Source organism: Giraffa tippelskirchi, chromosome 1 (assembly GCF_054371585.1).
Source record: "Giraffa tippelskirchi isolate mGirTip1 chromosome 1, T2T-mGirTip1v1.2.pri, whole genome shotgun sequence".
In the NCBI taxonomy this organism is placed as follows: Eukaryota; Metazoa; Chordata; class Mammalia; order Artiodactyla; family Giraffidae; genus Giraffa; species Giraffa tippelskirchi.
In genome coordinates this window covers 68,792,368-68,806,448 of record NC_137275.1, presented here as the reverse complement: position 1 = coordinate 68,806,448, position 14,081 = coordinate 68,792,368, and the positions used below count along the sequence as shown (strand labels likewise).

At 37.0% G+C, this 14,081-nt stretch overlaps 1 protein-coding gene across 2 annotated transcripts in view; it reads left to right on the top strand.

The window, feature by feature from the left end:
• LOC145527941 (cytosolic beta-glucosidase) overlaps positions 1-14,081 on the top strand; it is a 125,047-nt gene that overhangs the window by 34,306 nt on the left and 76,660 nt on the right. For both annotated transcript variants that reach the window (XM_081546529.1, XM_081546455.1), the window contains exon 2: positions 13,253-13,480. In XM_081546529.1, coding sequence (XP_081402655.1) covers positions 13,253-13,480 — 228 coding nt within the window. The remainder of the gene's footprint in view (positions 1-13,252; positions 13,481-14,081) is intronic.

The window sequence follows — 14,081 nt, the reverse complement described above, 5'->3', positions numbered from 1 at the left end:
CCCTCCCATCCCACCCCTTTAGGTCATTACCGGGTACCAGGCTGGGCTTCCTCTGCTATACAGCAGCTTCACACTAGTTATCTATTTTATACATGGTAGTATATATATGTCTAGTGCTACTTTCTCAATTCATTCTTCCCTCTCCTTTCCCTACTGTGTCCACAAGTCCATTTTCTATGTCTGCATCTCTATTCCTGCCCTACAAATAGGTTCAGCAGTACCATTTTTCTAGATTCTATATATATGCATATCCTGGAAGCAACCTAGATGTCCATCAACATATGGATGGATAAAGATGTGGTTCATATATACAATGGAATATCAGTCAGAAAGAGAAAAGATACTTTTAATGACTCTATGCTATGGGTTATTTCTCCAGTGTGTACACTGAGGAGGGTGTGGAGAGTTAGAGAGTGCTACTGAGAAGAGGTTGTAAAGTAACATCATTTGGGGGTTTTGAAGGAAAAGTATATATAAATACACACACATTCACACTCTTACTTAGCATTTACTTGACATGGTTTCTTTTGTGCAGAAACGGAGGCCTATAGATCTGTGCCCTCATAAAGGGCATTGTCATTGTGAAAGTGAAAGTGACATGATACTCTTTATAATTTAGATAACTTCTAAACCAGGAAGCTGAAGACCCCATAGGCCCAAACATGCAGGTCCAGACACTGAATCTTCATCACAGGCAAGTTTACAAATATTAAGAGTTAGAGTGCTTCCTACATGTGTACTCTGGCATCAAGAGATGGTCACAGAAGAAAAGAGAGCAACTGGTCACTTTTTGTGTAAATTTTTAGGTAGTATTTATGGTTTCTCTGGTGGCTCAGTGGTAAAGAATCTGCCTGCAATGCAGGAAACCCAGGATTGATTCCTGGGTCGGAAAGAACCTCTGGAGAAGGGAGTGATTACCTACTCTAGTATTCTTGCCTGGAAAATTCCATGGACAGAGGAAACTAGAGGGCTACAGTCCATGGGGTTGCAAAGAGTCAGACTCTTTCACTTTGTCAGACTAACACTTTGACTTTTTCCCCCCACTATTGCATTGAGCCTAGAAGATGAGAAAACTAACACTCGCTGGATACATACTGTCTGCCACATGCCCTGCTAGACATGTTTGCTTTGGCTCAGTTGACTTTGTGAGAACCCTACACAGTGGATATTATCCTCTGATTTTTGCATACAGAGAAGTCAAGTAATGGGTAGAGATGGAACTGAAACTCTTCTATGCTGGCTTTGGAACCTGTGCTCTTTCCATAATCCTTTGCAGCCTTAGAAGTTTTTGATGTTTAGTTTTTGTAGGAAATATTAATATTTTACATTTTTATGGGATTCCCTTCTATGTCCTCATATGGTAAGAATTTCAGAAACATTGTTATTTTCTTCCAAATTGCTAAAAAAATACAGGAGTTTATAATTTCTTGCCAAAAACGTTGCCGTAAACTGCTAACTGGTTTATGGACTTCTGGTGCCTTCTGTCTTCATTTCACCCTGGCAATTCCACTGAATTATGCATTTGCTTTTCCGTTATCAGAGCCACTGTAGTACCTCCTACTCATCTTCCAACACCTGCCTTAAAAATGTTTTCTCATGGGCAAGTCTATCTGCCTCCCACTGCTGGAGTAACTCTTGAGTGCTTGTTTCTTGGTTCTCCTGTAGTGTTTTTCCATGATTTTAATATAGAGCTTACCTTAACATAGTCTAAGACTTTACTTGTCTGATATCACTCAGACTGTGAGATCCTCAAAGGAAAGTGGATGTTGCAATTATTATTTGAGAAATTAGAGAGATGGAATGAAACATGAATTCATAAAAAAAGATTTCCTTTGGTGCAAGACTCACCTAAGTTGATTTTAATAAGGGTGGGACTGGGGTATCATGTTTGATAGTCACAGTTATTAGTTAAATGATCTTGGAAAGTTATTCAATCTTTATGCATTTATTCTTATTAATAATCATAGTACACCTAAGGGTTATTGTGCGGGTAAGAATAGGTTGGTTGATGTAAGTTGCTGGTATAGGAGAGAGACAGAGAGCTAATGCTCAGTAAATGGCCTGCCTTTACTATGAACAATAAAATGTATTACAAACTTTAAAAACAATAGATAAAACATCAATAATTTATCTATAGAATAAAAATGAAAATAGCTATATACTCACCATATTTCTAGGACCCCTTTCCAGTACTGTCTCCTTATCTCTTTTCCCAAAGGTACCCACTAAGATGAATTTTGCATTTGTTCATTTCTGCTTTTCTTTATGATTTTAGCACATGGCACTATATAGCTAAACAGTTTCTTACTTAACTTTACATACATATTGGACATTATGTAAATGGAAATAACATTGTGTGTATTTTTTTTTTTTTTACAATTCACTTCTTCCTTCTCAATGTTATATTTGGGAAATTTATGCATGTGGGTCTGTACAGAATTAGTTCATTTGTTTTTACTCTTGTGTAGTCTTTCATTGTATGACTATTCTGTGGTTTGTTTTTGATTTATTTATTTGTTTATTTCATTGATTTATTGTCCTGACAAAGGAAATTTAGGCTCTTTCCAGTAAGAGTTTTTATTGTTGCAATCATGATTATATACGTGTCCATGTCTATGTTTGTAGAAATAGGGTATATGATGGTATGTAAATTATGGGGTTTTGATATATGTACTTCTTCAGCTTTGCTAGATATTTCGTTATTGTTGTCCTACTAGCAGTGTATAAACATTCCTGCTTTGTAACAGTTTCTCTGATGCTTGATATTATCCAGCTTTTAAATTTGTGCCAACTGTGTGGTTGTAGAATGGTATCTCATTGTGGCTTTTATTTGCATTTCCCTATTTTTTTTTTTAATGATCTCCTATATGTTTTTAAATGTTTACTAGCACTGTTTCTCCTTCTGTGAATGAATGATTCACACATTTTGTCCATTTTTTATAGTCTTGTTGGTCTTTTATTAATAATTGGAATATCCAAAAACAAACGTGGATTTGTCTATTTTTTGCAATTTTTTGCCTACTTTTTTGAAGTCTATTTTCTATCAGTTTTTTCTACATGTATCTTGAATCTGTTATTAGGTAAATAAATATTTACAGTTATAAATCCTCTGGATAGATTGGCCCCCTTTTATATATGAAATGTCTTTCCTTATACTTGGTAATGTTCTTGCTCTGAAATCTACAGTTATTCATATAGCTACTCTGGTTTTCTTTGATTAGTGTTAGCATGGTATCTCTTTTCCATTCTGTCACTTTTAAGCTTCTTTGTCTTTATATTTAAAAAGGGTTTCTTTTAGGTACTATATAGCTGAGTCTGGTGTTTTTACCATTCTGATAATATCTGCCATTCAACTGGGTCATTTAGACTCATTTACATTTAATGATATTGATATAGTTAGGTTTAAATCTACCTTTGTGCTATTTGTTTTCTCTTTGTTCCATCTGTCTTTATTCTGTTTCCCCTCTTTTTCTGTCTTTTTCAGATTAATTATTTTTAAAATAATTCTATTATATATTCTTTTGGCTTATTAGCTATAAGTCTTAATTTATTAGCTGTAACTCTTGCTTTTTCTTCATTAAGGCTTTTTCTCTAAATACCACTTAAGCTAGATATCAATGTTTTGATTTTTTTGTTATTTAGTTTTTAATATTTTCTGGTGACCACTATTATGCCTTCTTTACTCCCAAACTATGCAGATGTTCCTTTTCAGATTTCTGAAAGAATGAACTAATGTACTGTAGTTCAATCATTCTAACATGATTGATCAGGGATTTCCATCTGTATTTCTCCAATCCTTTGGGATTTATGGTCACTTTATTTGTGAACCAATTTGTGCTCAACTTTCATAATGTTTCTGTCTGCATGAAAAGAATGTATATTTTTAAAATTGAAGCATTTATTATCATGCAATGTCATATATATCAATCAGATCAAGCTTGTTAATATCTGCTATCTTTACTTTCTCTTGTTTCAATTGCTGAGAGAGGTTTTAGTGTCAAGGTTATTCTAGGCACATAAAATGAGTTGAGTAATTTTTTCTTATTTTTTTGGAATAATTCCTATGTGTGGAGTTTTTTGGTTTTATTTTTTAAATGTTTGATAAAACTTGGGTAATTAAAATTTCTCATTATGGATGTGGATTTGTCAACTTTACATTTCAGTTGTATCAATTTTTGCTTCACATATTTAGAAACTAGATTCTTAAATGCATGCAACAGTGTTGTCACTATGTGGTGACCCATGTTATCTCAAGTAATGCTGTTTTTCCCTTCTTGAAATCCTCTGCTTTTTTTTTTTTTTTTTAAGGGGAAGGAGGAATCTCTCCCTCTGTAGTTTGACTTTCTATTTTTAACATAGTCTTAGGTGTGTTGGTAAACAGTGTATCCCAGGGTTTTTTAAAGAAATACAGTCTGACGATCTTTGTCTTTTATCTGGGGAATTTAGTCCATTGACATATTGTTATAAGTGATCATTTATATCTTGTCATGCCACTTAACTTTATGCTTTTTTCCCTTATCACTTCTATGTATTTTTAAAAATTATTTTCTTGCCCTCTTTTAGATTTATTTGGTTTTTCCTATTTAGCATAATGATTAAGAGCATGAGCTCTGGAATTCATCTCTCAGCTTTAGTATAAACTGAAATGGGCAAGTTAATTAACCTCTTCATTTCTCAGTTTCCTTTCCTGAAAATGAGGCTAATAATGGCAGTTACCTAATAATATTGTTGTGAGGAGTTAATATATATATAAACTGATTAGAGTAGAGCCTGGCACAGACTTGCTATAGATGTGTTGGACTCATCTTTAAAACTGTGAATTACATTTTTTCCTTAAGTGCTTACCTTAGAAATTTTAATTTGAATACAAAATACAAAAAGTAAAATTTTAAGGTCCCCTTCTAAATAGTATAAAAACCTGAGAACACTTTAAATTTGATTTCTCACCTTGTTGCTTTCATATATATGTATATATATATGGTTTAGTGGTTTCGTCACCAAGTCATGTCTGATTCTTGAGACTCCATGGACTCCCAGGCTCCTCTGTCCATGGGATTTTCCAGGCAAGAATACTGGAGTGGGTTGCCATGTCCTTCTCCAATATATATCTATACATACATATATTTATAGTCTTTGGTCCAGGATTTTAATTCCATCTAGTCTTTTTAATTCTCACAAAACAGACAATTTGTTATTGTTCTGCATGTTAATAGCCTGTGTAGATTATCCACATAGTCTATATTTAATATATCCATATTTAATAGTATATTTGCAATGCCATATTTTCTCATGTTTACTAGTACTTAAATTCATTTTCAAGCTAATCAAAGTTAATTATAATAAAATAATTTAAAGAGTCAAAACAAAACTGTTTTAGAAACTATTGACTCCCTGTTCTCTTCCATTTACTTCTTTAGAGGAAACCTCTTTAAATTCTGTTGGTTAATCCTTTTGGCATTGACTTCTGTATCTTAAATGACATGCTTATATTCCTAGGTTTTGAGTTTTTTGCCTGTTGTAGGCATAATCTATTGACTTCTCCCTGTGAAAGATGAAGATTTACCCATTTGTCCACTTTCTCTCCCTCTCCCTTCTCAATTTCACCACCCCCCAACACAATTCCAGTGCTGTGGAGGATGGGAATCATTGCTGAGTTGGTACAAAGTTTCACTTTGGCACAATAAAGGGAGTTCTGGAGACAGATGTTAATGATTACACAGCAATGTGAGTGCACTCTGTGTCACTGAACTGGACTCCTTAAACATAGTTAAGGTGGCAAGCTTTGTATTATGTGTATTTTACCCCAATTAAAAATATTGTCAGAGAGTATACTGAAATGTTTACAGGTTAAATGGAAAAGCATGGGTGGGATAGATATGAAACAAGATTAGCAAAATGTGGGAAATTGTGAAGTGCTATGTAAATGTGTGGGACTTCGATGTACTATTCTGCCTACTTTTGTGCATGTTGGCAATTCAGTAGGAAATATTTTAAAATTAGAAGAATATCAAACTAAGTATTCTAGTAGATTAATATTCTTAAAGAAGTATTTCCCATAGCCTATGACATGCGCAAATTGTCCAGTTACTCCTTGAATTTGCTGCGTAGCTACATCATTCTGGAGATTTATCCTGCTGAATTTTTCATTTCCTGGATCCTAGATCTTTCTCTTTCTTGGTTAACATCATTGTTTAGAGAAATTTATCCTCCAGTAATATCCAATGAGAGATAAATTTTTTCCAATATCCTGTGAGAGCCTGTATGTCTGCTAAAATCTTTCTCCATTCTTACTCTTAATTAATGGAGAGATGAGTTGTGGTTACAAATGTGCTCATGTTCAGTCCCTCAACTGAGGAGTAATTTCTCCCCCACAGGCTAGTTGCTTTGTTGTCTCTTTTTTAGGCAGAACTTGTTTCTTGTTTATTCTGGCCCAGTGTGCGGAGTCCTTGCATCATCAGACTTGTGTGAACATCTTATCATCAGTTTCCCATCTTTGATGAGCTTTAGAATTTTTTTCTACTCCCTTGTCCCACAGGCCATTAAAATGGAAGCTCACAACATCTGGGCTTTTCAGATGCTCTGAAGACAAAATCCTGCATCACTACTCATTTATGCTTCAGAATTTCTCTCACTTTGATTTTGAGTTGCCTAACATCTTGCAAGATGGATGGCACATTTAACAATACATTTCCCATATTCTATCAGGCACTTGTTTGAAGGAGAGCTCAATAAGTAATCTGCCTGGAAGCAGTAGTCTTGTTCCTCATAAAGAATGGTCAGAACTTTTAAAGAGTAGGCATAATCACATCTTGAGAAAATGCCTGATGAAGAAATGAATTAGTAATATCATTCATTCAGGAAAATTTACATTCAAGTACTAGTGAGTGGGCTTCCCAGGTGGCTCAGTGGTAAAGAATCCACCTGCCAATGCAGGAGGTGTGGGTTTGATCCCTGGGTTGGGAAGGTCCCCTGGAGTAGAAAATGGCAACCCACTCTAATATTCTTGCCTGGAAAATTCCATGGACAGAGGAACCTAGTGAGCTATGGTCCATGGGGTAACAAAGAGTTGGACATGACTGAGTGACTGAGCACCGAGCACACTAATGAATACTGGCAACTATATATATAGATATTTTTTCTTTTTAATTAATTTTTTTATTGAAGGAAAGTTGCTTTACAGAATTTTGTTGTTTTCTGTCAAACCTCAACATGAATCAGCCATAGGTATACATATATCCCCTCCTGTTTGAACCTCCCTCCCCTCTCCCGCCCCATCCCACCCCTCTAGATTGATACAGAGCCCCTGTTTGTGTTTCCTGAGCCATACAGCAAATTCCTGTTGGTGATCTATTTTATATACAGTAATGTAAGTTTCCACGTTACTCTTTCCATACATCTCACCCTCTCCTCTCCTCTCCCCATGTCCTTAAGTCTGTTCTCTATGTCTGTTTCCCCATTGCTGCCCTGTAAATAAATTCTTCAGTAGCATTTTTCTAGATTCTGTATTTAAGCATTAGAGTACAATACTTATCTTTCTCTTTCTGACTCCCTTCACTCTGTATAATAGGTTCTAGCTTCATCCACCTCATCAGAACTGACTCAAATGTATTCCTTTTTATGGCTGAGTAATATTCCATTGTGTATATGTACCACAACTTCTTTGTCCATTCATCTGTCTATGGACATCTAGGTTGCTTCCGTGTTCTAGCTGTTGTAAATAGTGCTGCAGTGAACAATTGGACACATATATCTTTTTCAGTTTTGGTTTCCCCCAGGGTATATGCCTAGGAGTGGGATTGCTGGGTCATATGGTGGTTTTATTCCTAGTTTTTTAAGGAATCTCCATACCATCTTCCATAGGGGCTATATCAATTTACATTCCCACCAAGAGTGCAAGACCATTCCCTTTTCTTTCTTCACACTCTCTCCAGCATTTATTGTTTGTAGACTTTTTGATGATGGCCATTCTGACTGGTGTGAGGTGATATCTCATTGTAGTCTTGATTTGCATTTCTCTAATAATGAGTGATGTTGAGCATCTTTTCATGTGTTTGTTAGCCATCTGTATGTCTTCATTGGAGAAATGTCCATTTAGATCTTTTTCCCACTTTTTGATTGGGTTGTTTTTCTGGCATTGAGTTGTATGAGCTGCTTGTATATTTTGGAAATTAATCCTTTGTCAGTTGTTTCATTTGCTATTATTTTCTCCAGTTTTGACAGTTGTCTTTTTACCTTGCTTATAGTTTCCTTTGCTGTGCAAAAGGATTCAAGTTTAATCAGGTCCCACTTGTCTACTTCTGTTTTTATTTCTGTTACTCTAGGAGGTGGGTCATAGAGGATCTTGCTTTGATTTATGTCATCGAGTGTTCTGCATATGTTTTCCTCTAAGAGTTTTATAGTTTCTGGTCTTATATTTAGGTCTTTAATCCATTTTGAGTTTATCTTTGTGTATGATGTTAGGAAGTGTTCTAATTTCATTCTTTTACATGTAGTTGTCCAATTTTCCCAGCACCATTTATTGAAGAGGCTGTCTTTCCCCCATTGTATATACTTGCCTCCTTTGTCAAAATAAGGACTGTCTTCCAAAATGCACGTCAAGTTATTCATTTCTAATGCTTCATACATTGAGCAGAATGGGCATCAGTTGACTCATCAGTCAGGCAGTGTGGTCCGTAAGAGCAGTGTGGTCCAGTTGAAGGACTTGAACTTCAGTATCAGACAGATCTGGAAACACATCTTGGTTCTGTGCATGCTAAGTTGCTTCAGTCGTGTCCGACTCTTTGCGACCCTGTGGACTGTAGCCTGCCAGGCTCCTCTGACTATGGGATTCTTCAGGCAAGAATACCAGAGTGGATTGCCATGCCCTCCTCCAGGGGATCTTCTCAACCTAGGGATCAAACCTGCATCTCCTGTGGCTCCTGCGTTGCAGGTTGATTCTTTATCGCTGAGCCACCGGAGAAGCCCCATATCTTGGTTCTACTACTTAGTGAAAAGTATTGTCTTAGGTAAGTCACTTATTGGTGATATGTGAGGCCAGCTTATCCTGGGTCACCGGTGCCTACTGTTAAAGTTTCATTAATTTCACAAGCTGATTCTTTTTTAATGTCTATTTATTTGGCTGCATGAGGTCTTAGTTGCCGCACATAGGATTTTTGTTGTGGCATGTAGGATTGTTTGTTGCAGTGTGTGGGTTCTTTATTGCAGTGCTTGGGCTTCTCTCCAGTGGCTCTGGGCCTCTAGAATACACAGGCTAAGGAGTTGCAGTGCTCAGGCTTAGTTGCCCTGTGGCATGTGGAATCTTATTTCCCTGACCAAGGATTGAACCCATGTCCCTTACATTGAAAGGTGGATTCTTAACCACTGGACGACCAGGAAAGTCCCCTATGAGCTGATTCTTAAATTTATAGCCAGTATTAAAGATTCAATTACATGAACATAAATAAATAATTTATATTAAAAACAAAGATAAATATTCAAATCCTTATCTCCTTTAACACATTTTATTATTAGCTATGCCCTTGAGGCTACTTGTACCTGTGTAGGAGAAATACTGTCTAATGATGTGCCGTTGTTCATCTTGCTACTCTGCCTTCAGTGCTATCCTATGGGGTGCTTGAAATTGGTCATGTGTAAGTATTTACACCACAGAAATTGACAAGTGCTACAAGTCAGCATTTGATTTATTGTTTTGTTGGTTGCCTGCACTCAAGAAAGTGACAGATAAAATGTAAATAATGCAGAGGAAATGAATGTGTAGTATGCCTCTAACTGTTACATTGTGAGTAGGACAAAAAAAAAAAAATCAAGGAAATATTCTTCCAGGGTTTGAACACTATTACCAGTTTAGCAAGAAAATTGCTCATGTCACTGATGAACAAGTGAAATTCTGATATATTATTGTTTTCCTTTCACTGTACCTGTTAATTTAAGCAAAGATACCAGTCAACAGTCACATGAGAACTACTCACATTTGTCAGGTTGTATATTGTAGATTGGCTCCCCATATAAGAGTTTGGCAAAAATCTAAACAAGTATTCTATGAGAATCAATTGACTATAAGGAATATACAGTAAGGAGTATTACATTTTGTTATTTGGAAATTGTATATTATACATCCTTTATCCCAATATGCCTCTATACCAATATAATTTATAATAAATATATATACATAATGGTATATATGTTTTTTAATATACAACCAGTTGTTGATATTTACCAGCACACAACTGCCTAAACTTTCTGAGATTAAGCTTCTTCCTTTATTGTAAATCAGTTATTCAAACTATGAATACCATGCTTGACTGAAGTTGTATTTTAGTATTCATACCTATTTCATTCTAAGATTGAATATCAGTATTCTTTTTCTTTTTCCGGCTAAACCCCATATATAGACATAACTTGAGAGCCATTGGGATATATAAAGCTTTTTGCCTCTATATGATATGGCTCTAAAGTATAATAATTTGTAATATTCGTAATTTCTTTGTATAGATCTTTAATAGCCTGCCTTGAAATCAACTGTCATTTTTGCTATTGTCAGAGCTCCTTCTTTTATCAGTCTTCCTGTGTCCCCATGGTTCTCTCCCGTAAATTATAGCGTATGTTGTCTTTTTGTTGGTCTGGAGACTATGTCTAATCCTATCAGAATTGTGCACAAAATATGAGAAAGTTAATGCTAAATATAGACCTAAGAAACTTTCCTATAATTGTTCTAGTCTATTTACCCTAGCTGTGACTTCCTTTCTTGCGTGAAAGTCATTTTGAACTATTTTAGGTATATAAAAATGGTTGTGGATAATGTAATCAACAGCCTCTTAGAGACCTGTTAGCCAGCTTAAGGAGTGAAACATAAGAGATGCAAAGGGCCCTCGGGCTCCTGCTTGTTTCCATTTCCCTCCCTTTCCTACCCAAAGGCAACCACCAGCTTGCACTGATCATCTCCAGGCATGCTGTTATGTGTTTACCTCATATCGGAGAAGGCAATGGCACCCCACTCCAGTACTCTTGCCTGGAAAATCCCATGGACGGAGGAGCCTGGCAGGCTTCAGTCCATGGGGTCGCTAAGAGTCCGACACAACTGAGCGACTTCACTTTCACTTTTCACTTTTGTGCATTGGAGAAGGAAATGGCAACCCATTCCAGTGTTCTTGCCTGGGGAATCCCAGGGACGGGGGAGCCTGGTGGGCTGCTGTCTATGGGGTCGCACAGAGTCAGACACAACTGAAGCGACTTAGCAGCATATGTATATGTTCAGAAAATCCATCTTTGGTTTTATGTATTTTGTATAAAACATGATACAGTACTGTATATAATCTTTTACACATTAATAAGCTTTATATTTTAGAGTTACAGAAAAATTGAGCACAAAGTACAGAATTCTCATGTATCCCATTCCCCCAATCTCCCCTACCTAGCATTAGCGTGGGTCGTTGGTTACAAATGATGGGTGAATACTGACACATTATTATTCAATGAAGTTCACAGTGTGTGGGTTTGGACAAATGTATAATGTCATGTATCCACTATTATAGTATCATACAGAATATAGACCCCCTTAGACAACATGGGATTAGGGGAACAGACCCACTGCCCAGAGGAAAAGGCATGCACAATTTTAGTAGTTTCACTGCCATAAAAATCTCCTGTGCTCCATGTATTCATTCCTGTATATATATTTCAAATCTTGATTTTTTCTTTAGTTTAACATTATAGTTTTGAGGGTGTCTTAGCCCATTTGGACTGCTCTAACAAAAGACCGTAAACTAGGGGGTTTGTAAGCAACAAACATTTATTCCTCACAGTTCTGGATGCTGTAAGTTGGGGTTAGGGTGCCAGCATGGCCAGGTGAGGACCCTCTTTCTCATCATAGGCTTCTTGTATCCTCACGGGGCAGAAGGAGGTAGGGAGTGCTGTGGGGTCTCCTTTTAGAAACAGTAATCTCATTCATGAATGCTCCACTCTCCTGACTTAAGCTCCTCCCCAAATCATCACATTGGGTGTTAGGATTTCCACCTCTGAATTTGGGGGGACACAAACAGTCAGAGCAGAGCAGAGGGTTCTGATTCATTCACTGTATCAACTTATTTGTGTTTTCTCTCTATGAATATACCTTAAGTTAATTATCTGTTCTGTTGGTAGGGCATAGGTTGTTTCTAGGATTTTGCTGTGACAGAAAACTCTGCCTCAATAATCTCATATAATCTTTTTGTGAAAATATATGAGCATACTTTCAGGGTATGCCCTTAGAAGTGGAATTAAAGAGTCATGAGATTTTAAAAAATTAATCGTTTGTACGGTAAAATGGATTCTAACTACCATTTTAGACAAAATTTCTGTGTGAACAGATATTTCAAATCTAATGTAATTTTTGCTTTCTGTCCCTCTAATGTGTGATGTTCTCTCATACCTCTGGGTTATTCTGATTCTAGCTCCTCTTTTTTTCCTATTTTCTCTCACCTCTACCTCCTAGCAGTTCACTTTGATGAGTCAACATCTCCTCTAGATTTCAGTCTAGGAGTGTCTTCTCTAAGGATTTTCTGACTCTTGCCCACATCTGGATAAACACCTCTCCCTGGCTTTCTTGCAGGAACCATTATGTTGGCTGTTTTATAACTTCACGTAATTGACAAGGACAAGAATCGCAGAAGAGTTCACCCTGGTATACACTATGCTTAGCTTGGAGCCTGATACAGAGCATGTGTTGAATTAAGGGAGGAGTGAATGAATGAATGTAGGATACTTTTATCATCTCAACAATGGCAGGAACTAACACCCCTCGCACAGTAGCTCACTGGACCATCTCAGGCTCCATGGTTAGATGACAGGAAGATAGGCTTCAGGTGTCAAGGCTCAAAGATAGAGTCCCGAGACTGCTTTATCACAATGAGGACAAGTTGTGTCTGTCAGGGCCAGGAGAAATGTTCACAAGAAGGAGATGTTTTCAACTCAGACGCTCATAAGCTGAGCCCTGCCTCTGTCTACCAGCTGGGAGATCTTCAGATAATGAACCGTGAAAGCCTGCTATGCTGCAGCATTATGCAATAATTTTTCATTTGCCACCAGTCAGCTTCAGGGATCAAGGACAGCTGAACACATAACCCGCTCATGCATGTTATTTTAAAGGCATAATTTAAAGTTATCAATATGGTACATTGAGTTAATGAGGGATGTTCTTTTGGTGACAAATATTTACATTCCACATATGCCTCTTGATGTCAAGAGTGTAACGGTTTCATTTTCTTCTTTTTCTCAGGAGGCTGGGATGCAGATGGAAAAGGCCCTTGTGTCTGGGACACATTCACCCATCAGGGAGGAGAGAGAGTTTTCAAGAACCAGACTGGCGATGTAGCTTGTGGCAGCTACACTCTGTGGGAGGAAGATTTGAAATGTATCAAACAGCTTGGATTGACTCATTACCGCTTCTCTCTTTCCTGGTCACGTCTGTTACCTGATGGGACGACAGGTTTCATCAACCAGAAAGGCAAGTGTTTCTTAAAAATAGAAGGTTGCAGCTTTAATTCAAGGTTATTGCTGCAGTCTGGCATAATTAATCCAGGATGCTATTCTGCAGCGTAGCTTTGAGATTGCAAGTTTTTAGAGTGACTATAGGATAAATTTTTTGAAATGGGTTTCCATTAGCTTTTCCAGTATTATTCTGGTTTCCCTCAACTAGAGATCTTTGTTGGGAGGGGTGGAAATAGATGGGCAGCAAGTAAGTTGGAATAAGTATTTTATTTATGTAAAATGTTACTTGAGTATTGACCTGAAAATGAATTTCCAAAGGTTGTGTATAAACTATTTTCAGTTGTGTTATGCTGTGATAAGTCATGAAAAGCCCTGCAGAACTTGAGAAGATTCCGAGCATTTCAACTGGAGCTGAATTAGTGGAGTTAATTAGCTAGCACAGAGGCTGGCCCCAGAGGCCCTGGAATCTGTTCACTTTGGATTAAGCGCCAGAGATTTCACTTACTATCTTTGTGAGCATCTCGTGGACCTCGCTTGGTGCCTCAGCTTCCCCATGAGGAGAAAGGGATACTGTAATAGCTCCTACTTCCAAGTGTTGTTGGAAGAGTAAATGAAAC